Raw genomic sequence first — 26,259 nt, forward strand, 5'->3', positions numbered from 1 at the left:
CAAATGCATTATGCTAAGTGCATCCACAGTGCCTAATGTATTCATAAAACTGAGTACACTGACACATTTGTGCTGGCAAGGGTGTATCGCTGCTCACTGTCAATGTACTTTAGCTCTATGAAATTTGAAAACTATCAAGGTCAGTCCATCAAATTAGGCATATCTAACAGTGCAAATTTTTCATTAGCAATGGAAGCTGTGGTGCTACTCTGTTGCATGCATCCTTTCTTACATGCCACATTAAAAGGAAACAAAACCCAGAGAGCCCAAAAAGAACTGCTCATGGAAAACCAAGCACAGATTGCTCATTGCTAATGGATTGTGGACAGTTGGTCAATGCATTTTCTGTAAAAACTTGGCACATTTGAAACAGCTCATTTCATGAGTCACAGGTTACAGATGATGAACTGACCAAATTTGTGAGGGCATCTGAGGCATGTTTTTAAGAGTGTCTAGAAACATGGACGCCTACTTTTCACTGGGAGTTATTTTAAGTCTTTGTTGAACTTCTGCCCTACACTTACAAGTAATTTCTTTTATTTTCCCTCATGTGGGAGGTTACACATGAAAAACTTTCTGTCAAGTTGTGATAATGCTCCTTGCTTGGTCAAAACTGACACACAGTTGTTGGAACCAAATTATCAAATCAGAAGTTCTTGCGCTAATGCCATGATTTGTATTAACTTGGGAAATATTTAATTATCGCAGAGGTGAAGGAACAAGACCTGAATACTGCCCTGAGGCTCCTTATGCCCACTTCACCCTTCTCTTTCATGAACAGCAGCAGAAACAGCGAACTGGCTTCAGTTATGTCTTCTCTCCAAATGCAGAAGAAAGGCAGCCCTTCAGCAGGGCATAGCTGGGAAAGTGTTCTCCGTAAAGGTCAGCGTGACAGAAGAAAATATCATACCTGGACAAACAAATAGGAGCATATAGTGTGCAAAAGGCCCATGAGGCCATCCCTCCCGGCTCTTCAGAGCCTATCAGGCTCTTTAGCACTAGCAGAGTCCCAGCGGAATACTAGGTTCAGTTGTGAGTACTAGACTTCAAGGTGGGCTGGCAGGGAGATATTCGGAAGAGAGTACCACAGACAGACTCTCTCAAGATTTCGAACACTGTACTAGAAAAGAAGAGGCAAATGCTGATGTGATAGAACAAGCTTCAGTCTAGTTTTATCCAATATAGAGTAAGCATCAGCTTGCAGAAGAGTGATTAGCTTTCCTTAAAGCAAGTGGCAGAATGGCTCAAGTAAGGACTTCAGTATCTGCCCACAGTCTGTAGTCTTCCCTAAATAAATATACATAAACAAGGACTGCTAATTTAATTTACAAAACCAGTCTGTGATCAATACAGTCCTGAAGGTTGTGCACATCAAACAGTTGTGTAACGACCAGTGTAGTCTCTAATTTAAGGAAGGCACTGGAGAGTTCCCAACGTTCCCTAGCACTCCAAATGTGCAGCTGACAGAGTAAACAACTTCCTCATGCATGATTTGTGCTCATTCCAGCCTAGACATCAATACCATCTCTCAAGCAAGCTGAGCAGAACGGCAGCGTCCTTCCTGAAATGTCAACTCGCAGGGGATGTGGAGCTAGCAATAAATGTTGCAGATTTTCTTCAAACGGAACTTCTCTGGCTTTATTGCTTCAAGTAATTGAATTTGCTTTTCTCCTTTCTTTTTGCAAATGCAGCTCTTGAAAATGAAGCAGTTCAGTCTCAGACATACCGTGTCCCTTTGTCAAAATGCATTGGCACGACGCAAACGTAACTGAAAGCAGAGCCAACTCACTGTTTTAGGAAGTAGTTTACTGTATAGTCTATACTGCTTGTTACTCATTTCCCTGTTTATTATTAGGTTGTTTGATGGCAGATGGTTTAGAGAAAAAAAAAATCAAAAATTACAAACAATGAAAATTACATAAAACATCTTGGCCAGATGCTCAAGGAATATAAATTGTCGTCGTACCATTTGCAGGCTCTGGATGACAGGCTTCACAGAATCAAAGTGCTCTTTGTTTTCTAACAGTATCCTGCTGCAGAAAGAGACTAGAGAAGAGATTAATTTCTCCTGTAGCACTGTGCCCTTATTAACCTAGTTTGTGGTACCTATTTCAGTGAAGGAGCTAATACCAACACTGACTTCAAAGCGTTGCTAACTGCGATACCTGCCCTTTCATGTATCATTTCCTTCTCTCAAGCTATTTTCTGTCAGCACAGAAGCAAGCAATATGTATGCTCTGGGTGTATCTCAGATCATTATTAGCAGAAAATTACACCGAACTGCTGTAAAGTAATTATGCTGCTAAAAGGTGAGCTGGGAGGAAGTCAGTGATTAAATACTCACCACCAGAGTCAGCCCATATCACATATTGTTTTGATCAGAGGCTTTCAATCTATTTTCAAATTGCTGGCCAGTGCCATAGGCTGAATTGAACCTTCGCTCAGGCGTTGGGAAGTATGCTCAGATAGGGTTTGCCCTTTTTCATAAAATGTGAATTTTATTTTGGTATCATTTCCAACACAGGAAAACAGTAATTTTTAATCAGAAGCTCGAGGTTGCTCTTGCACTGCCAAGTTATTCTCACCAAAATCTTTCACTGGTAAAGGCAGAGGTGCTGCAGTTAAAGCAATCCATTGCTGTCATACAGCAGAGTAGCTATCTGTCATACAAAGAATAGGAAAAGTGTGAAGGTTTAGAAATGATGGGATCTGAATTACCTCAGTAAAATTCTGCCTGAGTGAAAGACCCTGGAACAATGACTGAGGAAGCAATAATAACACTGTACTCTATATCTTCCCTCCAAATGATCTTAAACAGTGGTAAGCTTAATCTTTGACATTCCTGTGAGAAATACATCTCCATATTGTGGATGGTAATTTTGAAGCACTGAGATATTATCATTAATAATGGACTTTATTAATCCTTTTCTAGAATGGAGCAGCACACCCTCTGGGACGCAAAGACACAGTCTTTATCCAGAGGGACCCACCATCAGGACATGAAAGACAACTGTGACAGATGAGACCAAGTGAGGCAAATGATCAGTGAGTTTCAAGGTTTTATTTTGCATTTAGCCCTTCTCTCCGTCTCCCCTGCCCTCGGGCCTCCACTGCACTGCTTCCCATTGTCATCCCCGTTCCTCCCCTTCTGCTCAACCCCTACCCAAGAGTCAGCACTGAGTCAAATGGAGAGTCAAAGGTGCTCAATACAGCCAAAATGCTGAAGGATTTGTACCCTGGGAGATAAGAAACCTTTGTACCCTTCAGGACACCGTATGGTCCTTTACAAGCAGCTTTTTCCTGTTCCTGTTGGTGAGGAGTCTGACGGAATAACCTTAATATGTAAATGGATTTTCTACTATTTCCCCAAAACACGGCACTGGAAAAAGGATGGCTAATGGTCAAATTTTGCCTCCAGTGATGTGGGCAGTTGTTTGATGACTGCAGATATCAGTTTGCTTCAACACAGTTCCATTCTCTATGTAGTTACCCATACATTCAACTCCCTTTATTGGGCCCCAGTTGTTCTGAAATCAGTATGAATTTTATCACTGATTTAAGTGGGAATGGGATTAGGACACAGATAGCACACTTTGGATGTGTGGCTGACTTCAAAGTAATCCAGCAATGTGGTTTCGGGTCTGGCACCACTTGGTACCCTTAACTTCCAGCCACATAAACAGGAAACCCAGGTCTGAATGGTCTCTGCCAACTTACCACCACCTACACATTCTCATCTGGGTCAGGCACACCAAGCCCAACAGCTGGTGTTTCAAGCACTGAATCTTTTCAAAAGCTATCCAGCTGTCACATGAAGAGTGCAGCTGACCTGTGTTTGCTACATCTTGGAAATCTGCTCTACTTTCACAATTAAAAAATGTAAGGAAGATTTTTTCAAAGACCTGTGAAATGCCCTCCTAGATTTAATGAGAGCTGGGCCACTAATCACAGACTGCACCTTTGGAAAATCTGCCCTTTGTTGCAACTTTTAATTTCAACAAATTTCAGACTTTTGCAACTTTTAGTTTCCAGGTCATATAATCTGTGACTTTGACTGTTAAGTGGAAAATATTTTTAGTACCAGATCCTTGCTAGTCCTAAAGCTACACATGACCCAGCTGCTTTTTAACCTACTTTTATGGAGGCTGAGAAAGCATGGTGTTTTTCTTCAAGAAACTAAAACTTCCATGTACTGATCACTATTCCATCCAAAGCCACACTGTGTATCAGCAAACAGAAGCAATTTTACAGAGAAAATTTGCATATGGCTTGAAATAAAGCCCAGCAAGAATTGACAATGATAGATGATCTCCCCAGTGACAGTCAGGAATAACACAGTTTCACATTTATACCAGGCAAAACCAAGCAAGAGATATTTAAATAATCATTAAAAATTAAATGCCTGACACAAGGCAGGATTCAATCCTGTTCTCCACACATTTTCCTGGAAATCTTGAATGGATATCATTTGAAGTCTTCTCATTTGCTTTGCTCATGAACAAAAGTTCTGTAATGGAGGCTTGAATGTATGTGTTATCAGCAAAAGGTTCTCTCGAGGGAAATATGGTGAAAGAACATTTTTCTTCTCTTCATGTTTGACATTCAGGAGTAGTGACGAGATAAGGCAGGCACAGGAGTCTTTCAAAACACCGATAGATAGCAATGGCAGTATTTCATAAGGATGTGAACCGTTCATCATCTGCTGCAAAGACTCCATTAATGTGGCCTGCTTTTAAATCCAGCGTTTCACAAGGAATCCCATTTTCTACTGTTACTGTCACTTCGCCTTTATCTTCCAAATTTTCTCCCTCTGTTGACTCTTTATTCTTTCTAAAAACAAGGAAGAGAAAATAATCTTACTCAGTTGACCTGCAGCACTCCACAACTCCACAGAGAGAAGACCGCACCTTTAGCCAGAAGTTTATCATAAATTCTGTCTGAAAGGCATAATGTGGTGCACCTCTTTGCTGTTGTAAACATATCACGGAAGGTGGAAAGCCCACAGATTGGAAGTCCTGGTTTGAGGTCAGGTTTGGGAACCAGAAAACCTAGAGCAAATATGTTGTAAGTATGTTATAAATATTACTTCACCTCCTTATTCTGTATAATGACTGGAGGGTGCAGAAGGAAAAGTCTGTGCAAAACAAAAATGGAAAAAAATCTCTAAAACTGTTTTTGCTTTACATCAGGAAGGACTGCACTAAACAGTCTGACACCATTATATATGTCACAGATTTCACCCCATGATGTGGACAAATTAAAACACGCTTTTTAGAAACAGATTGGCTTTAGACTATAGTCTCCACGCTCCTTGATGATCTCCTCCAGAAATTAGGTACTCTAAATACTGTAAATCTGCATTTTTTAGTTCAGACTTTATTGACGGCCACATTCCAGCCCAATATTTTATATTTTTGTTTTCTTCATCAAACAGTTGTATAGTTTCTCAGCAAAAGCACATTAAAAAATATTTGCTGAGTAATATTATCTACAAATATAACCACAAGAAGATGCAATACAGAAATATCAATCAACATCTCATGATGTTCCTTTAATTCCTGAATTATTCTGACCTTAAGATCTACCAGTTCATAGTTGAAAAACCTGCTGTACTTTACAGCCTGCAGCATCAGCAGTTTCAGAGGATAAGAAACTCAAAGGTCAGCTCCACAGCTTCTTCCTATCCCACAACATATACTGTAACAATCTGGCTCAGGACAATCATAACCTGACTCAGTGTAACTGCTAATAACAGCGGTATTAAAAATAATAAAACTTTATTGGCCTTTAGGAGATTCTTGGTATTACAGATGTGCTAAAAATAAACATGGGGAGTAGTAGTGGAAACCTCTGACCTCTGGCTGCTGTATCTGCACTTACAGTGATAAAAGAAGTGTTCTTTAATACCTAAACTGTGGGAGAAGAACATGAAAGAAGATACTAAGAAGTAGGTTCAAAAGAAAGGAGAGGAATAGGAGATGCACAGAACTCGTTGCCATAGGAATTCAGAGAAGCTAAAAACTGCTATGAGTCCAAGGGGAGACCCAACAAGTTAAGGGAAGAGAAAACATTGTGGGTTACCCAACATACAAAGACCAAATCCAGCACAGGAAGGTCGCCAGCTGCAAATTAAATGCTGAGAGAGTAATAGAGGGCAACTCCGTGTGTGCTTACTCTGTTTCATGCTTCCAAAGGCAAATGATAATGGCCTGTGCTGCAGACGGGATTTTAGGAGGTAGAGGTAGATTTCAGGCTAGTTCAGCACAGCCAGTAGTGGAAGTTCCTGCCCAGTCCTGGGTATGTGCCTAATCTATTACCGGAGAGGGAGGTGTCCTGCTGCTGCAATGACAGGAAAACAAATATGAGGCAGAGAGAGTGTGTCTGATACACCTCACTGTAGAGTCAAGGGCTACAATCACATGGAGCTCTTCAAATGTAGGCAGTTGCAGCTTGGAATTTACATGTTTGCAGTGATGCACAGTGAAGACCTAATTAAGAAAATCTTTCAATTGAAGAAATGACATGTGAGTCTAACTCATTACTGAAACTCCACTATGGGCCAATCGTGTGCTTCCCTGCAACCCTAAGTCCAAACACCCTGAAGCGTGTGCTGTTGGGCTTATCCGAACCAAGGCATTTAGCTGATACTTTAAAGGCCTACAAAGAGAAAACGCCAGATTTGTGAGAAGTCAACATTCTCCCTGAGTCCACATTTCCAACACAGTTCACTGGGCAACAGAGCGGCCAGTATGTCAGCTCAGGACAGGTTTCCAAGAAAATTACTGGACATGCTGAAGTCTTTGATGACCTAGTCACATACTTCAGTGTCTGAAAAAGAGATGAGCACTTTCAAAATTCTCTTCTCTTGATGTCTGGCTCTTCTTTCGAGAAGCCAAACAACCCAAACCATCCTTTTACCTCTCCAGTCTTTGCAACAGCAGATGGACGAAATATATGCTTGGTCTACCCTCTCTCTCACTCCCCTATCTCTGCCTGCAGACACTATTGATGTGAAAGGAGAGTCAATCACAGATTAATTTGCTCTGAGGAAAGGTTATACATAACAGCACAGTAGGGAAACAGGAGAAGAAGTGAAAAAGAGCATAAGATAGAGGGGATGCTGAGTGACTGTAGGCAAGCAGCAACAAGCCATATTACTGGTAGCATGATGGTAAGAACACGTATTTTACACCATATCGATCGGAACTGCTCAAGCTCAGCTGAGTTATTTTGAAAATAGAGGGGGGAAATACTGTCTTTCAGCCTGACATGAAGTACAAATGATTATTTTAGCTAGAAAAACAATACCTATTTAGCTTAATGTATTCATATTATACTCCTCTGAAATGTTCGAAGACGTCCCTTTATGTTAGATGCAATATAGACACACAGAGCCATTATGCTGCACACATGGCAGTTATGGGGTTCAGGCAGCGACATTATTCTCCAGTTTTACAGAAAAGGTTGCCTAGGATTAAGTAACTGCACCCACACCACATGGAAGGTTGTGACAAGGCTTAAACTATCCACAGATCCCAAGTGCTCACCCAGACTCTTACTCCAACAGCATCTTTCATCTATTTTTTGTTTAATTTTGTTTTTTGAAAACAGAAAGGGTTTTTATAGGCTGAGGTAACTCCTCTGAATGCAAAATATAGCTGAAGGGATTCTGAATACACTATTAGGGGTTCTTTATGAGAAGCACTTCTCTTTCACAACAGGTATTGTTCTTCTGTGGTCTTTGAACATTGTTGTTCAAGGTGATAAGGAGGCAGAAAGGAAAACTTCTCTGTAACACAACACTTGTCATATATGAATACCTCATTGTGATATAGCTGGGGATGCAGTCTACTATGCAGTCAATAAGTTTAATATTATCAGGTTGTCAGCAGGAATTTGCCCTTTTTCAGTTCTTCTGCTGTTCCTGTAGGATTTTGTTGCTGAAGTCATAATTTTGTGTTAACCTAATCTCTGTGGCAGCCTGGCAGAAGCTGAATTTCTGTGGCAGAATCTGAGCTCAGCTGAGAAATTTCTATTGCTTAAGGCCAGCTCTGAGCCAACAGAGAAGGCAGGACCAAAACTCCACTTACCTTCTGTCTCGATCCAACATGTTCACACTAGGGAAGCACAAATAGCCTTCTCTTTCTCACCAGTGCCGTCACAGGGTGGAAACTGATAGGAACAGAGTATCTCTCTCCTAACCTACCATCAAACAGTGGTCTCCTAGGGTGGTGGGGAGATCTAGTCACGAACCTGTGAAGGTCTGGTTACTTTGGATGCATGAGATCATGAATGATAGGTAAGAATACGCACCATTTTATTGAGCAGGCCCTCGTCAGCCACACATTAATCATTATTGTGTCCTCTACCGAGGCTTCTCAAACTGCAGCAGCAATTTTTTTTTAGCCTTGCTAGCATTTGCAACTATTGCCTGGAAAAGGCACAGTCACTGCCAGCCTTCTCCCCTGTTGGTAGCTATCTGGGTAGTCTGTGAGAGGAGGCTCACCTGTGGCACAGCAAAACTTGAGAAGAATGACAGCAAATGTCTTTGTAAAGCTATCATTTCTAGTTAGATGATGTCCAGGATCATATTCTTATTGTCTTTATTTCCTCATTACACCCCAAAGTTACTAAGGCATCTATAATTCAGTTAAAAATTTTAACCTCTTTCATTGGAAAAGGACACATGGGTTACCTTTACCTATGGAGGGATGAGGGGCACAGCTATAATTTCTCTGAGGTTGACCTGAAAAGCAAAACCAGCCCAGCTGACTGAACTTGTCAGAATTCAGTTAAAACAGCAGAAAAGCTAAGGCGCTTACTTCTTGCGTTGCTGAATCCCTGCAACAATGAGGAAAACAATTCCAGCCACAATGAGACAAAGAACAACACCAAATACAATAAGCCAAACAGGCGTGGAGGGTTCAACAGGAGGTGATAAGGTTGAAGTTATCTCCAGGAACTGCAGTGTTTTGTCACTCAGTAGGAAGGCACTGTTGATTCTGTTCCGGTTCATCCTTCACAAAAACACAAACATCACAACTCTTATTTTTTAAGTTAAAAAGACAGAAGGCAAAAAAGATATTTTCATCTATGTGCAGCAAGTTGGGCAGGGCTGAATTTGATCCAGCATGATGTTGATAGTATTACACACCTTCACTTTAACCTAGGCCTTATCAGTAATCTATAGACACCCACATGCTTACAGAGTTTTGAATACAGGTCTTGTACATATTTATCTGAAAAACTGGGAAATGCAGATGAGACATGAAGTGCAGTATTATTATTTATTTATTGTTTGGATCATGTGCTTAAGACATAGCAGGCTGTAATCTGCAAAGGTGTCTCTGTGGTCTTGCTCATGCAGCATTAAAGATTAGGACTGTTGTGGCAGATCTATCCTGCAGTGCTCAGAGGATTTACTTATCAGTGCCCGTTGGTTCCTCAAACTGAACCATCCTGCATGTTATGGGCATGCAGGATGCTCTTTACTGCTATGGACTTTCTTAGGTTCATGAGCCACAGGATACAACATGGTCCACAAAAACCCTATTGCCAACATGCCCTTTTTCCCTGCAGGATGCAGCCAAAGGAATTTGTACTTCGCACATTTTTTCCATTAGGATTAACTATAAGTCTGAGAAATGCACTTTTTTGGTACGAGCAGTACAGCTGCTACCCTTTAGTGGATATCTTCACTGACATTCAATACTTCCAGGTATTTCTGGACCTGAATCTAAGCAACCTTGGGAGGCTTTAGCACTACCTTTCATTAGCCTTTCCAAAATGTTAAAAATTTTTGAGAAAATTTATTAGATATATTTGTCTTAAGAGATTTTTTTTTTTTTTGCAGTTGCATGATTTACAGCAGCTCTTCCTTGTATACAATACTCTCTTTATTTACCATAGAGCAAGTATTTCCTAAGAACAGGTACATGGGAAATGCAGGTGAGATTTTGCAAATGTCTTTTCTTGGAAATCATAATGTTTGAGTCGCTTAAGAAGGAAGTTCTTAGCCTTAGTGGAAAGCTAGCATTCCTGGAGAGGACTGAAAGCCATGACATATTGTAAGACTCATTATATGGTAAGCCGTCTTTGATTTAGAAAAGATTTTCATCCTTATTAATATGAAAGGATCATTGTGAAAGGCTGAAATAAGCATTGTTCACCCTCATCTAACCTCCGGAGTTACAGAATTATGTGCTGAAGCACATGCAGGCAATTACAGGTGCATTTCATGTTTGTATAGGCATAAATATATGTTGTGTACATTTATGCAAGATCTTAGGCCTCATACAGAGCTCTGAGAAGGTTTACCTTCCTCTTTATTGTTCCTTTGTGGGGAATCTCATACAATAGAATTCTGGTCCATAGTGTTCTACTGTGTTACTACTGTAGCATGAAGAATTAGAATAATGGTTTAGTATGAAAGCCTGCAATAGAAGCAATTGAATAAAAAGCATTGCAGTTTTATAGGCCATTTTATTTCTTGTTTCTAAGTCTTTTCATAAATAGTATATTCTTTATCAGGTGACAGACAACAGTTAAAAAACAAACATACTATAATGGCATCTAATTTCTCTGGCAAACAGGGCACATAAAAGACTTAAAGCAGCTTATGCTAGTGAACGTATCAAAGAATAACAGAAATGCAAAAACCCTGCATTCCAGCACTCTTACAGAGAGCTTCAGTGAATAAATAATCTGCTTCCTTCACTAATGCTATGAAGCTATTGTTTGGTGTCTCTGTAGGAAATAGTTTAATCTGCTCATAAGCTTAGAAGTTAATCTTTCCAAAAGAACGCATACTCATTCATCAGGAATTAGGCATTACACCTCCGTAGAGATAACATGAATTTCCAAGACAAAGTACACAATGTCTGAAAACAAAGAGGTCTGTTTTCTTCTCTGTGCTTGAGAAACGTACATGAGTTATGCTGCTGGTAGAAGTCATCACCACAAGCCCGTTTATGGTAGTTTGGTTGACCATTAAAGTCAGATTACCTGTTTTTTTCTTTTTCCCTCTTCAGCCCCACTCTTGCTTTTATTTGCTACAGAATGTGATGTTTAGTAGAGAGCAAATTGATTTGTACCACATGGTACTTTGTACAAGCAATGCTCAGCTATGATATTGACTGGCACTCTAGAAAGAGCTGGTATGAAAAGAATGTGAATATAAGATTGTTTAAGTCAAGCTGGGAAACAGCCAGCTCTGCTCATGAAGAGTTCACACAAGCTCTTCTTATATGAAAGCTGAGTTCTAAATTAAGTCAGATAAACTGTACTTGAGAAGCACCAAACTATTAGTCCGGGTGTAGATGTGCATCACATGTAGGTTTCTGGAAAACGACTAGATTTCTTCTGAGGCTCCAGCATTAAGAGAGACTCCTTCCAAAGTTATAAACACAAGGTTCACAGGCTTTGCATTTTGCAAGACTGTTAAAAATCCCTCAGGTCTTACATGGATGAAAGAAAACTGACTCCTTGGTGTTTAAACTACTTGGATTAGTTAGTGCTTATTCATACGAGGTCCAGAGAGAGAAAGCATCCTCAGTCAGTGAGTAAGAAAAGGTTGCAGACTGTACCTGATGGCTGCCTCTACCTCGCTTCCAGGAACAGTTGTCACATTTTCAGAAGAATCTGTGACCACAAACCAAAATGACACCCGATCCGTCACGTTGCAGAGCAGCACATTGGAAATTCTGCAGATAGTTAAAATAAATGTCATCATTAAAGAAGCATGGAAGTGTTTTGCGGAATCAAACCCTATAAGCCAAAAGCTCTAACGAATGCTCCCAGCCCCCCTTGTCTGCTTTCGCACATCAGAAGGAATTACTGAAATATTTAAATTTTCTTAAAATATTGGTTCATCTAAAGGGGGAAAAATGGTTAATTTTAAAGAAGTCAACAGTTAATGCTCAAGGAAGAAATATCATTCGCAGCATTTCCCAATCAGATTAAAAAAAAAAAAAAAAAAAAAGCTTAACTACACCAAACTTGAGTCTACATTAAACATAAATGCAAAAATACATATTTGCATCTAATCATCAGGGCTGTGACAAAGGCCATGTAAAGGGACATAGGTATTGGTAAGCTAAGAATTCTGGTTTTGACAGCTAACATCACAGGCACCAGACCTGGGAAACTCCCCACCATGGTTTTTATGTAAGTGTAGTCTTTCTACAGGATACTTTGTTGGAGGGAAGAGCAATGAAATAGACATTATTACTTTTGACATCTTTTTTTCACAGTCAGGCACAGAGTGGAGGTAACAGGCTAAATTTAGACATACTACTTGCACTGGCCTATGCCCTTCAGCTTATGCTGTGACAAATATTCAGCTTACCTGTTTTAAAAAAGATTGCTCAGCGTTATAGTGGAAGGGCACAGGCACCCAGCTTCTCATGGCATGCAAAATGTCTTTTAAGTGCCTTTTTTTCAGATTCTCACAAATCTGTTTCTACCACTAATATACTAGCAAATGGTGGAACTATCATTAGAAAAACCTCATGGAGTGACATCATCATAAGTATTTAAACTAAAGAAGTAAAGGGTAATATCTTAGTATCATAATAGTGACTGAGGTGGCCCTATGTTCTTCTATTTGTTTCTAACTTATTCACACAACTAAGAAACAAACCAGCCAAATTGTGTAGTTTACAGGCACTGTATAATGTGGCATTTATTACAGCACAGCAAGGAACTTAGTATCATGTGAAGTCAATGACATATAGCTAAAGAGACAAAAATGGAATGAAAATGTTAGTTCTGTACCATTAATAAATGACCCAAAGAATTTGGCTCAGGATTCAGATTTATTGGCCAAGTCCAAGCAGAGAGCAGATATTCTGAAAGTCCAGGAGCAAGAAATAGGATTGGTTTCATTTCCAGAGAGCAGCCTGGACTTAGTTCGCCTTTCCATGAGGTTTGTTTGGCACAAGCACACCCCCAGCTGCTCTGTCCTGACAGATGCTGGTTGGGGTGATCAGCCTTCAGATGCTACCTGCTGTTCTGGAGAAGGAAACCCTGCAGTGAGCCAGTCAAGAAGAACGCATTTTAATTAACTACAGTGATGTCTCTAATGCTCATTACGATCTAGTATAATTAGTTTCAAAATTTGGCCTGACCATCGTCAAAACGCGAGTTTTAACATTTCCTTTCCAGCCTCTGCTCTTTTTCGGAATAACCCCCGGCTACAGGCCACCACCCCTGCCACAGAGCTCTGTTTTGTAGTGCCATCTGCTGGCTAATTACAAACCTAATTAACCGACCTCTATAGTGGCCTGAGGAGCAGGAAACATGACCTAGGAAAGTACGTAAAGGAGCCAAAATTGCTGGTGGGTGTATAGTCTCCATCCAGAAAAGAATGAGATTGCTTTTAAGACAAGACAGACATTGGCTTGATCAAAGTAATTAATTCAGGATATAATGCAGAAATATTTTACTTAATGCTGAAGGGTTTTTTTGGGGTGGTGTTTCTGGTGCCTTGGGTAGGGCAACTTTTCATTTTACAGAGAAGATACATGTTCTATAGAGATGTGCAATAAAATGGAAAACAACGATTTTGCAAAGCTGAAATACCCACTTTTACTTCTCTGGAACAAAGGCAATTTTGCAAATATAGAGAATTTTTACGGATAAAGGAGGAAAGTCATCTTCTAGAATTTGAAAAGATGTTCACATCAGTTTGCTGGCAACAGTTAGAAGATGAAAGCAGATTTATTCCTCCAAAAGCAAAAGCAAAGCACAAAGTTTACAAAAGGGGGGAAAAAACTCTGCCTTTGACTAGTGGCTGACAAACTCTGCCTTGCAGACTCCACAGAATATCTAAAATTGTATTTGCAGAGGATTTTTTCCAACAGAAGAATTTATAATAGTAGGACCTAAAGCTTCGTGTTACTGCAGTTCTTAAAGCTGGAATTTCTGTCGTAAAATGAAAAACTGTTCCAGGTAGGAAATCTGGGTTTGTGTTGCCCTACAGATGTTCTTGAAATGAGGTGAGCGAGAAAAGTTTGATCTCCAAAGAGAAAGATAAATTTGATAGACAAAAATAAAATTGGAAGAACATCCTGACTTTCATTCTTGTTCAGAGACTCAAAGAGATTTTCCAGGATGGGGTTTTCCCTAAAGTGCCACGGCTCTCAGCCTGAGATAGGGCAGTTGGTCATCATTAGGGGCAGCATCTCTCTCTCTACAACTGAATCAACTGGGCAGCAAGGCTTGCACCAGGAAACATAAACTTTGCCTCTTTTCGGCTCCCTGTTGTGCTAAAATCCTTGCTCAATTATAAGCATCCAAAACCTACTTCTCTGCCACCACTTTTTCATCACAGGAATCTCAGTGCTGCAAATCCTTCCAGACTCCAGAGAATAATACCGCTCATGAGGAGTTCAAAGGGGATTGAATAAACACCAAAACAAAGTGGTTCAACAAACACCGATGTGGCAATTTCTTTGCAGCAGATATACCTTTTTTTTTCCCCTATGCTATTTGCATGCAGATTTGGTTCACAGCATGCAGAAACATTACAAAACTATGCCTTTACCCTGTTTAGATTTGAGAAACCTGAGTTCTTCACACACTGTGCTAATTAAGTGTATTTCTAAACATATACATTTTTATTTCCTTAGCTGGTAACAGACTTTTGTCATGGGGATTTGGGAGACTGTTACTGTCAAAATGACAGGATCCTGGTTCTGCCTTAAGGCAGCATGGCAAAAGCCCCAAATTGCATTTCCTTTTATAGACACAAGTGAATACCAGTTCCTTTGCCTGAAACACCATCATTGTTCCCTATGGAGATTTAAAGGATTGTTTAGGTGTAAGAAAGAGCTGCCAGAGAATTAAAGGGAGCTGGGTGCCTACAGTGGCCGTTAGCTCACAGGAGAACCACAGTCCCCAAGTCTCCAGCTCTCCCAAGAGCTTCAGGCCTCTTCTAACCCAGTGCTGCACCCCTGGTCCTGCAAAGGAACAGTATTTTGTTCCTTTCCACGAACAGCAGCCGTGGGATGACCTTGACATAACAGCTTTAACTCTAGAAGTTATTTTTTGTTGTTCTAAATGGTCACAATATTTCTGGTAGCAAAATATCTTGTCATAGGAAGATGGATAATATTGATCATCTTTTTTCCCAGTCACTGCATGAGGACAACTGCACTTTTTTCATATCTACAAAAGGGGGGAAGATGTACCAAAAGTATATTCTGTTACCTGATAGAAAGTAAATGTGATCATATTCTTTCTGCTCTAAAGATTAACTAGTCTCAGGCCCGAGACTAGTTATATGTATTATTTCAAATGAGTCACAGATTAGAGAAAACAGGGTTACTAACATAGACTACAGACAATCATTTTTTAACACTGAGAGATCAAAGGTTGGCTCACATAGTTCATGAATTTATGTATTGAGAATGAATTGAAAGGCCATATATAGAACATGAAATAAAGGATTTTTATTTCTCCGCTGAAAAAGATGTATTTTATCTGTATTAATAATTATGGAGTAATTTGATGGATTGTGTCTTTCTTCTGTTTCACAGAAACATGAGAATTTGACAAGCCTTTCAAACATTAAACACAGCTCCATGATTTATTAAATTTTAGTTTAGAAATTAACTTCAGAGAACTTGAGATGTAATGTGCAATCCTGTCCATTCTGCATTGGGTCATTTAGTGGTAACACAAGTGCAACAACAGTATCAACTGCTGTTTCCAGCAGTACATTTAAACACTTGTCATTACAGGCTGGCTTTTATCCAGCTTCAGAAGCCTTACAAAAGGTGAGTTTGAATGTCTAAAGTGATGGACAGGTTGCAACAATGGTTATGCTGATCCACCAGACAAATTATCCGGGGCCTGATCCAGCTTGCTGAAGTTAATTTGGTCTCATCGGAATTAGTTGTGGTTGTGAGTTACTGTGGGGCTGTGGGTGTGTTAGAAATTAATAGCATGCTAAAGGGAAGGTTTGTCACATCCTGATTGTGGCCCTGTGCAGAATTTATACCCTGGCAGAACCAGTATTTGGTTATGTAAGACACAGGTGAATCCTGACAAAAATCTTTAATGCAAAATTTGGGAAAATGTAGATGCTACCAGAATGCAGGCACAAGCAATTTCTTTGTTCTTTTATGTCAGAACACTTGATCATTGATCTTTTACAGCTTCAGAAGAAAATCTTTTGGCATTTATCTGTAAAAGCTCCTGTAGTGTAATGTAATTTATTTGCCACAAGCTCCCACTTCTGAATCTCTCTTCATGCAACTGCAAGTCCCTGCCACTATCCTTACTGGCCACGTGAGACGGCCGCTCCTGTGTGCACAGCAGGCTGCTGTGCGCTCTGGGATCCTGATTGCTCCCATATCCATACCCACTGCAGAAAACATGGACTTGGATAACACTCATTCCTCTGTACTCAGCTCCTTCCAGCTGCCAGCCACAAGGGTAGAGAAAAGAACGCATTATTTCCAGAATTGGATGGAGGCTTTCATAGCCTTCCTACTTCTATGAAACAGGCAGGTTATTTGGGACGTATTGGGAGGTTTCTCTAGCTCTCCATCACAGAAGGGGGACTGTGAGGTCCCTTGGCAGTGGAGAGAGATTTACAGATAGGAAACTCCACAGTGTGTTGCCTAGTGAGTCATAGCAGTTCTCAGAGCTGCAGAGCTGTACATCAGCTGACGTGCTATCTACATGTGACCCCAAAGATATCGAGAAGTCCTAGAAAAGTTATCAGTTATATACACCCCAATAAGTTATACCCCACGAGGAAGTCCTATACCATCTTAAAAAGAGGTAAAGATGCCCACACCTAGCTGTTTCCAAATACTATATTGATGTCTCCATTGACAAATATAGTAGCAGGGAGTTACTAATGTGTGCAACCCCACTTCCAAACTGGAGTAACACTCACATTATCATATTTGTCCATAGGAAAGATTGTCTTGGTAGGAAACTGAATTAAGTGAGCATGAATTCTGTGATTTTCCAAAGTGGATAATGATAACTTCCATTAAAACTTTAAATCCTTTCATACTGGATTGATTTTTTTCCCACTCCTACATCAAGCTTTCTAGTATTAGTTGTGCCTGCAGAGAGCCACGGTGCTTTAAGAGGAAAAAGGTCACTGGCTTCTGACACAAGTTTTTTGCTGCATGAAAGCACCTTGACTTTGAAGCATGACAATAAATTTATAAAAGTACCTAGCACTAAAATAAGTACACAAAAGCAAATTTTACGGATCAGATGCTGGATGAAAACTCTGCTAATTTGATAACCTGAAAAAAAAGCCCTACATAATCACCTTTAATTAGTTTGTATCTTGGACTCATATTTTGTTAAGTGTCATTTTAATTGTGTGCAGTAGCATACTTGACTGTTTTTGTTAAGCTTGGTGTAATGGCTCTCCTGCTCAAAGGAGACAACTTCTAAAGAACAAAAATGAAACAGCAAGGAACAAAACACTCCTGTCACATGGAAGGGGAAAGCATCTGCTGTTTAACAGAAAGTGTAGCAGCCGCAATAATCATCATGTGACTAAAGTTAACTAATATCTTTGCAAACGTGGAATATGCTTCACCTGATGCAATGACAGCCTGAAGCAGTTGCTTTTAAAAGTAAATTGAGAACCTTCTCTTCATTAGCCTACCAGAACCATAAATCTTTCCTTTAAGATTGAAAAACAATGAAAAAAAAAAGGCCTCTAGAAATACATTTACAAGGTTTCTTGTTTTAAAAATATAAGAATACACTGAAAATGCAGCTTGCTAAATGGTATGTCTAATCTGGTATCTAATTTCATAAGCAGCAAGGATCAGAAGTCTGAGAAGAATATTTAATACCTCAGGGTAGATGTAATCCCAAAACCAATTAAAGGCTGATTTATGTCTGAACTGCAACATCTGAAACTTTTTGATGTCAGGTAACTCAGCCACTGCAATATTAGGGATAGGTGTCCCCCAGCAGAACACGGCACTACCAGAGCTATCCACCTTCCAGTTCTCTGAGACAGATCATCTTCAGCATACTATTGAGACTGTTCTCTAAGAAAATATGCACCAAAGCTGGTTATTCAAGGATCTGTACTGCATTTCTCGACCTTGCCAATGTGTCCCTTCACCTCCTCCACATATGGTCTCCAGAAGGTATCAAGTCTTACTGCCAGATTCTGCCAGAGTGAATTGGCACAATCTCACTGAGATCCACAGCTGTGTCACTTCATGTCAACAGAAATAGTGGTCCAAAGATTGAACATTGCTTAAGACAGAAAGAGTGTGATGTTTAACATATATTGGGGTGTCAAAGAGATACACTGTGGAAGGGTCTGCTTTTAGAAGCTGTATATTATTGTTGCTACAGTTCAGTACAGCAGAGAATGGGCCACTATTTGCAGCAATGTTAATATGGATAAGGCAAAACAGAGGAAATGCTTACCGAGTTGTGCTCTTGCTGGAATATTTTCTCATTGTAAAAGCCACCACTGCTCTGAAGAGGTACTCTTCATTAGCATCCCAGACATACTGTAAAGAAAGACCGAAAATAATCAGTTTCAGCACCAGTGCTGGCAGCACAGAGAAGGAAAACAGTCACTAAACTTGAAATGCTATATTGATTGAGAAAATTAATAAGTTCTCCTGTTGTGCTATAAAAATAAATTCCTGCCATTATTTAGTGTGCGCAAAGGACTTTTTCTAATGGTTGCTATAAAGTGCAATATAAAGTGCAAAGAATGTTTCCAAAAACAATGAACTGAATGTTTCTGAAAGCTGACCAAACTGGACATGTAAAGTTTCTTGTACCAAAGACCAGGCATATTACTAGAATTCTCCCCACACAGCTGAACCTTGCCTCTTTTGCGCTGTTGAAGTATAAGGTTTAAATCCACTCTCAAAGACCATTTGGCTCTGCCCAAAAATAAAAAAAAGCTAATGTTGAAGCTAGTCTCTGGAAGTTACATATCAGGACACCAGGAAATAAAATGAGATTATGGCCTTGTTGCTGCACACCATGGTTGCAACAACAATCCTCAACTATATTACAAATTACTATATTGCATGTGAGACAAAAGAATGAAAACAGCATCCTTACTGCTTCAATTCTACTTCACTTGTTCTCTGTTGTCTTGATGAAAAATCATGCTTCCGTAATTTCCGTCTTCTGAGAAAGCTTTGCTAGGTTCCCCTGGGCATTCATTCACATATGCAATTCTAATGACCTGTAAGAACTGCACCTATTGCATTTTTATAACAGGAGCCATGACTGAGGCATACTGATTGAATTTCCCCTTTCAACAGATTACAAAGATTAATAGTTTCTTGGAATTATATTAATGGAGGTTAAAGGTAGCTTTCTTCAGTCAGTCAGAACACAAATCTAATCTTTAACTTTCAGCATTAAAAAAAATCTGCACTGTAATCATCAAAATCAGAAATCCGGTGGTGTGGATACTTAAACCTGTTAACAACCTGGACCTACTTTTTCATGGGACAAAACCAAGCAATGTACATCAAAAGCATTAGAATAAACAACATCAAAAATGTCAACTCTTAATTCTGTTTTTTTAAATTCTGATCTTGAATGCATGGAGCTGCAACCTCTTCACAGAAAGAAGGAATCCAACTTCTAGGCGTCAGCCCTCATTTTGCTCTGACATCCTGTGATCCTAAGCAGGGAAGGAGGCAGTCATTTAAAGGACAGAAAGTCACACCGATCATATTTGTCATCCCTGATGAAGGATGAGTTGTGAAATGGGCTCTCTGGGATGCAGCAGGAGAGGGACAACAAAGCTAAGCAACAGACAACTCAATTAGCATTAAAATCCACATGCAGTGCTGAGAATCTGGGTTCTGACTCATTACTCTTGCCTTGTGAATGAAGAGATGTGTAAGTATAATGTGATAATGCATGCCAGTCTGGGAACTTAAACTAAAAAAAAAGAGATTCTTTGAAAAGAAATTATAAAAATCTGCATTTTGATCCCACTACACTGATGAAAACATGACATTAATGGCAACAACTAGTACTAAAAGAAAAAGAGATAATGTAATAAACGTATTAATTCAGATGAGAGCCATAAAATTATTTACCGTAATTTTGAAGACGTACGTATTAAAACTATGGAGCACAATTTGCAGTACTAAAAGGGAAGATCATCCTTTTTCTGCATGTAGTAATATTGACTGAATTCCTACCTGCCATCTGCAGTCTTTAAGAACAGGTCCAAAAGGACAGAAACAAATCATTTGTTACCAAGTGGATTAAACCAGCTGTAAAGATAATTTAATCAGCTGTCTTGAAAATGGATAAAGATGAATTACAGTTTATTTCATGCTTACATGGACACAAATGCAATGCAGCACTACCAAGTATATGTACTTGATATGTCCGTGTTTAGTGCAATACATGTATATGTATGTACAGGGCGTCACTATCAAGTAATCTGTTTTCATAAATAACGTAGTAGCCTAGAGCTTCTTTAAGTCAGAGTAACAAAAAGGGTATCTCAAAACAGGCAAAATAATTTGTAGGAAGACTCCAGCCCCTGCTGAAAGAGTAAGTACTTTCAATAAGACAGCATAGACATAAAGCTACAAGAAATGGGGGAGGAGACCAGCAGAAGAGATCAGCAGATAGCTGGGGTTTGCTTGAGTGAGAAGAAGGAGCTGCAGACAACATTCTAGACAGAATGTCAAGAAGCCCCAAGAAAACGATGATCAGACAGGAAATAGAGGAGATGGCTGTGGGCTCCATAGGAACAATAATCTCTATACATGACTGCATGCAGGGATATGCAGGGGTGTAGGCAACATAATGAGGAGGACAAGTATGACAAGAATATCTTTAAGCTAATAAACTGTATTAGTTCAGAATAACTGGGCATGAATTGCCAGAAGCCAGTTTCTAATCATCTGCTTTCTTCAGTTAGAGGGATGGGTGCAAATAAACCTGAATTGTTTTTACTATGAGGCTTTACCAGTTTTATCTCTATCCTCCAAAGCCTGGACTTCAGCTGATGACTGAGGATGTTCTTGTTCCTATGAAATGAAGCTGTTGATGAACATTTTGTGCTGCTATAGTGGAAATGTATTAAATATCATTTGCAACCACACATTATAAACATAAGATAACTCTTATCAATGAAATCTTACATGATGGTATCAGAACTATTATTGTTTACCATTTCCTTTGCTCTACAAAGGAACGAACAGACCTTGGCTCAGCTGCACTTGCCTTCCTGTACATGTTAAGGAGGAGCAGAATTAGACACAGCTGACTGTGAAAATCAGTCTGAAGTCCCTGTTTAGTGAAAGAGGAGGTTGATGACATAATAGGCAAAAGATGACGGATGTAGGTTGTTGATGAGATGAAATGCTCTAAGGAAGACAAAATTTAAGCTAGTAGAATGGGATCACAATATTACAAGATTGCCCTGCTAAACCTGATCTGATTTCAGTGTTGATCTGGCTTTGAGCAGCAGGGGACTAGGGACCTTCCAAGGTCCCTTCCCTCCTGGATGGTTCTGTATTTTAACTAGACAGCCACTCAGACTGCAGTGTGGCTACATATATGTGGACATATTTCTGGGGCCCATTTGGTGCCAAAACGTCAGCTGCACACTAAACTTTATCCCCTTCATCCTCTACCTTGGAAAAAATCTGAATATATGAGCCAGAAGGGAAGTGTATCTTCTACTTCACCTGACTGCATCGCCTGAGATGTCAGCTCTTTGACTCTTACAGTTAAACTGAGTGGTGACGCTGTTACACAGACTTCTCAGTGGACGTCACTCCTCCTCACTCCATAGTTGCCTTTGGCTCTTTTGAATCAACTCTCTACCAGCCTGCTAGCTCTACGGGTAGGAAGCAACTACTGACTAGCAGCTATTCCAGAAGCTACTCATAATGTTAACACCATCCTCAGAGAGACCCATAAATCACCTTCCTTCCATTTACGCTTATAGACATCATGTTTCCTCTCACCAGTTGGCAAACAAAGTCTCTGCCGAGTACACTCATTATTTGCAAATAAAATGATAACAGCTAAATACTTACTGTATCTTAGCTGCTCTTTCCAACTCCATTGTGATAAGAACTATGTAAATACAGTAAATAGCACTCCCAGCCTCACAGTACAGCCTGCCTTGTGAACAAATCAGAAAATGGTGTCCTGCCTTTATCAACCACATACAAAGTGGATGGCATGCATTAAATCATGTGGAAAACTACTAACCTATTTTGTATGCCCCTGAATGGACACCAGAGTTATCCTGCTAGTCTCAGGGCAAAATGCCCCACAATATCAGGATCTTCTGTCATCATCTAGCTTGAAGTTTCTTGGGAATGAATGAAACCAAATTCTGTAGCAGAGCATGAAACCGAGATATTCTAAGCTGGCTGTCCCCTACTGTGATTCAATGACAGTATTACCCTTTCCTTTGCTAAAATGAATAAATAAAACAAAAAAGTGAAGTGTCCCAAATTCTTCAACCAAAATGAATTTCAGTTTGATAGTTGTTTCAGTTTTTAGTATTGGTCATTTGCTGAGAAGACTGCAATGGCTAAGAAAAGGAACTATCAGCTGTGCACTTAGTCAATTGTTCATTATTTGTGAGTAATTTTGTAGGGCATCATACCACTTTCAGCATGTTGTTGTTCTAAAGTGCTGTTCTAGATTGTCCCATTGTTAAGAATTTCATACACTTTGTTATATGAAATAAACTATTGTCTATCTACAAAATACTACAGACCCTTCAGTTATGGCTTTTTCTCTTGTAATATAAAGTTGCTTTAAGATTAATGATAGTCTTTTTGGACAAAAAATAAAATAATCACAAATGATCAAACAAACCCCTCTTTTTTACTATAGTTGGAGAAGTAAAAAGCATTAAGAAAAAGCATTATTGGGAACTGCAATTTTCATTCTTTGCTACTCTTTTTTAATGAAGATTTAATCAAAATATTAGCAGTTACCATCAAGAGGAACTTCAATAATGATTTGGACATATTTTCAGCCATGGGATTACACTTTTTCTAATATTTTTTTAAACAACCCAGGCTCACACTACAATTTAATTAAGGTCTCTCACCCAAGATAATTGACTTCAATATGAATTCCCACAGACAAATACCTTAGGATGTATCTTGAATATTTCTTCCCAATTTGTCTGGTTTATGAAGTTACCAGCAAAATTAGGTCCCTGCTGATGTTAGTTCAAATTACCTGATATTTCAGGGTAATTTTAGAACAGCTTCTACAGTCACAGAGAGATTCTCATATCTTCAGTCTCTCACAACATGTAACCTACGGCTTTTTGTTTCCCAGGGCTCATAATGTAATCAGACAGACTTCCAATGGAGATGACTCTCTGAGACATTGTGTATCTAATTTTATGCTGAGCCCTGTAGATTTGCTCTAAGCATTCAAAACTCCAAACGAAGTACTGGGTTCTGCCATATTTAGTGGTGCTTTACATCAGGAAGGACTATTCAGTCATCTAATGTCTCTGTCTCTTACATATCACAGACACTTACATTGCTCACACAAGTACTTCTACATTAAGCCCAAGAACTTGAATTAACCCAAAGCATTTCAGTCCTCATGAGACTAGCCTTTGCACTACAGGGAGAGAAGCTCTCCATTAGTAGAGAATTGATGAGATACGCTTGAATGATCTCTACAGATCATGCTTGTTTTGAGAGCCTGACATGAAGTCCCACTTCATAAAGACATAACAATCTTTTCCTGCTGCACTTCCCAGACATGCTTGACTTTACAATTCGCACTCACAAGCAGAAGTACTTTTCCAAAAATACAGACTTAGATTTATGCAGCACCTCTCATGCATAAAGTGTAACATCTCTACTGTTTTTCCAGGGGAAAAAAAAAAAACCTCTTTGACATAAAATTATCTTTATGAAAGGGCAAGCTTTACATTTCTCTTAAAGGATGACATTTCAAGGAGTAGGCTAGTCAAATGTCAGGAAATGGGTGCCTGGATCATGAGTTGAGAAAGTGATTACAATTAACACTTCAGAAGAAACTGCTTGTGCTGTCTACAGAAATTTTACAGTATATATTACTGTATCAGCAGATATTCAGTTAGGAAGAATATGTGAAGATACTTTACTTACTGCATTATCTCCCAAAGCTGTTTTGATACTAAGCCGTACTTTGAAAGCATTCTGTGCATCTGACACAAAGAGAAAAAAGCAAACATATATTGATAGTCAGCCAAAATAAGACTTTAAATCATTTACTTCTCTAATTATTTCACAAATCATAGCTTCTAAATGTGTCTTAACAGATCACCTGGACAGAAGACCAGAAATTAGCAGCATGAAAAATGCTGCAGCCCTACAGAGTCTCAGCCAGGTTTACCATGACCTCTTTAAAATAAGTGAGATCAACTTCCATACTTAATTTGCAAACACATAAAAAGAAGTGGATGCTCAGCATTTGAATCTTCAAACTGGAGACAACAGTTAAAATAAATATCTGAGAAGCTGACAGCTTTGTAGGCATAATCTCGTAGTTACATTTACCTAAAAAAGGCCGGGAATCAGCTCCAAAACTTACCTGGCTTGCAGAGCTCAGCATGAGCAATGGTAACTACAAAAAGAGTAAGCAGCAAAACCCGTAACATCCTGTCAGCATGGAAATGTTGAGGCAAAAAGAAGTGAGTCTCCCCTGTAAAGCACTCTTAAACTTTCTGTGACCCAGGATTAAAGCATCAGCAGCACAAGTGAGCAACCAGTAAAAGGTTTAATGATTAACCCCCGTCATTTTAGTTAAAACAGGCACTAGAAACAACTGTCTTCTGTTAGTTATTTACTACCTTTCTCTGTAATAATAAATAAATAAATAAATAAAGTTATAACAAGTTTTTCATTTTTCTTCTTCCTTTTTAGAATACTACAAAATTTCACACAGTGCTCCAGGTCAACCTTTTTTCCCCCTCAGGATGTGATGTCAGACAGGCACACAAGATGTCTAAGGGACATTGCACCAAATCAGTCAGTGACTGCAGTGGCAGGACACTGTGCTGTTACCCACAGCAGCTGAATTTGAAGCTCAGCTACCACCAGATCCCAAAGGAAGCTGCCACCTGGCTTCCCTGGGAAATTGGCTGGCCCCACAGAGGGCCCTTGAGGATGAAGAAAGACTGGACACCCTTCTCATTCCTCTTAAAGAAATGCATAAAGAACACAGAAGCCCCAGCCTCAAAAACAGGTCTCCAGATTTACCTCTTATTTTCCTTCGAACTCGCAGCACTTCCAAAGGGCCGAGCTGGTGGCCCCAGTCCCATGTCTCCCCATCCCCACCCAGTCTCACTCCTGTGTCCTGGCTCCAAACTCCTTGTTCCAAACAAAACCACACATATCTGAGGCACTGTTTTGCACTAAAAGAACAGTTAATAAAGGTGGGGAAATACTTTCTTGCTGTAAGAAGATTGTTATGGTAGCAACCAGAAGAGGTGCAACAAAAGGACACAGTAAGGAAACACGTTGAATAAGAACATATTTTGTTTTGTAGACACGTCACACTGCATGTACATATATGCATACATGTATTGAAATATCTTAGTGATGTTCCCTACACTATTAGCTAAATGTTTTCCAAGACAAAGAAATAAATACAGAGGAGAAAGAATTCTAAATGCTGAAACATATTGCAAACACTTGAACAGTCCTTGCAATCTGGGCAGCATGACAGGAACTCCCCTGCAGCCCCTCTGATAAATGGTTAGTTCCTAAATTGAAGACCACTTCAAAATTACTTTCAGTTGATCCTTTAGCACTGAGAAGTGTGAGACTGCAAACCGAAAGACATTCAGAAAAATAACTACCAGTGAGCAAATTTTACATAAATTGGAGACTAAATTCATGCAAAACAATATCCAGTATTTACTACGTAAGAGTACTTTGACTTTCAGGTGATGGAGAACTTAATGTTTCAGTAATTTAATCTTATTTTTAGAAGCCACCAGTAAAGGATTTGATGTTCCATCTTTAAAAGTCATTACATTGAGCTGTTCCTGGGCATCTGTTTACTTTCGCTAGGCAACCCAGTTCTGAGCACAAAACTATTGGATGCATTATCTGCTTAGACGTTCAATCTATGCTTATAAAAACAAAAAAAAAAAGTGATGTATTCATGTCTAATGATGGGTTAAATTAACACACTGTGTGTACATGCAACAAAAGGAGAGATGTATGAAAGACTATCACTTTTCTGTAAAATTTATATTTTAAAAAAAAAAAATCC

At 39.4% G+C, this 26,259-nt stretch overlaps 1 protein-coding gene across 1 annotated transcript; it reads right to left on the bottom strand.

The window, feature by feature from the left end:
• Window positions 1-2,520: 2,520 nt before the first annotated feature.
• On the bottom strand, window positions 2,521-24,716 carry CLTRN (collectrin, amino acid transport regulator). The gene is made up of 6 exons (XM_009565568.2): window positions 24,571-24,716; window positions 24,126-24,184; window positions 18,430-18,515; window positions 11,586-11,702; window positions 8,823-9,017; window positions 2,521-4,830 (listed from the first exon to the last, which is right to left on the bottom strand). The coding sequence occupies exons 1-6, from the start codon at window positions 24,635-24,637 to the stop codon at window positions 4,674-4,676; spliced, it is 681 nt and encodes a 226-aa protein (XP_009563863.1). The 5' UTR covers window positions 24,638-24,716; the 3' UTR covers window positions 2,521-4,673.
• Window positions 24,717-26,259: the final 1,543 nt, after the last annotated feature.

Source organism: Cuculus canorus, chromosome 1, assembly GCF_017976375.1.
Source record: "Cuculus canorus isolate bCucCan1 chromosome 1, bCucCan1.pri, whole genome shotgun sequence".
NCBI lineage: Eukaryota > Metazoa > Chordata > Aves > Cuculiformes > Cuculidae > Cuculus > Cuculus canorus.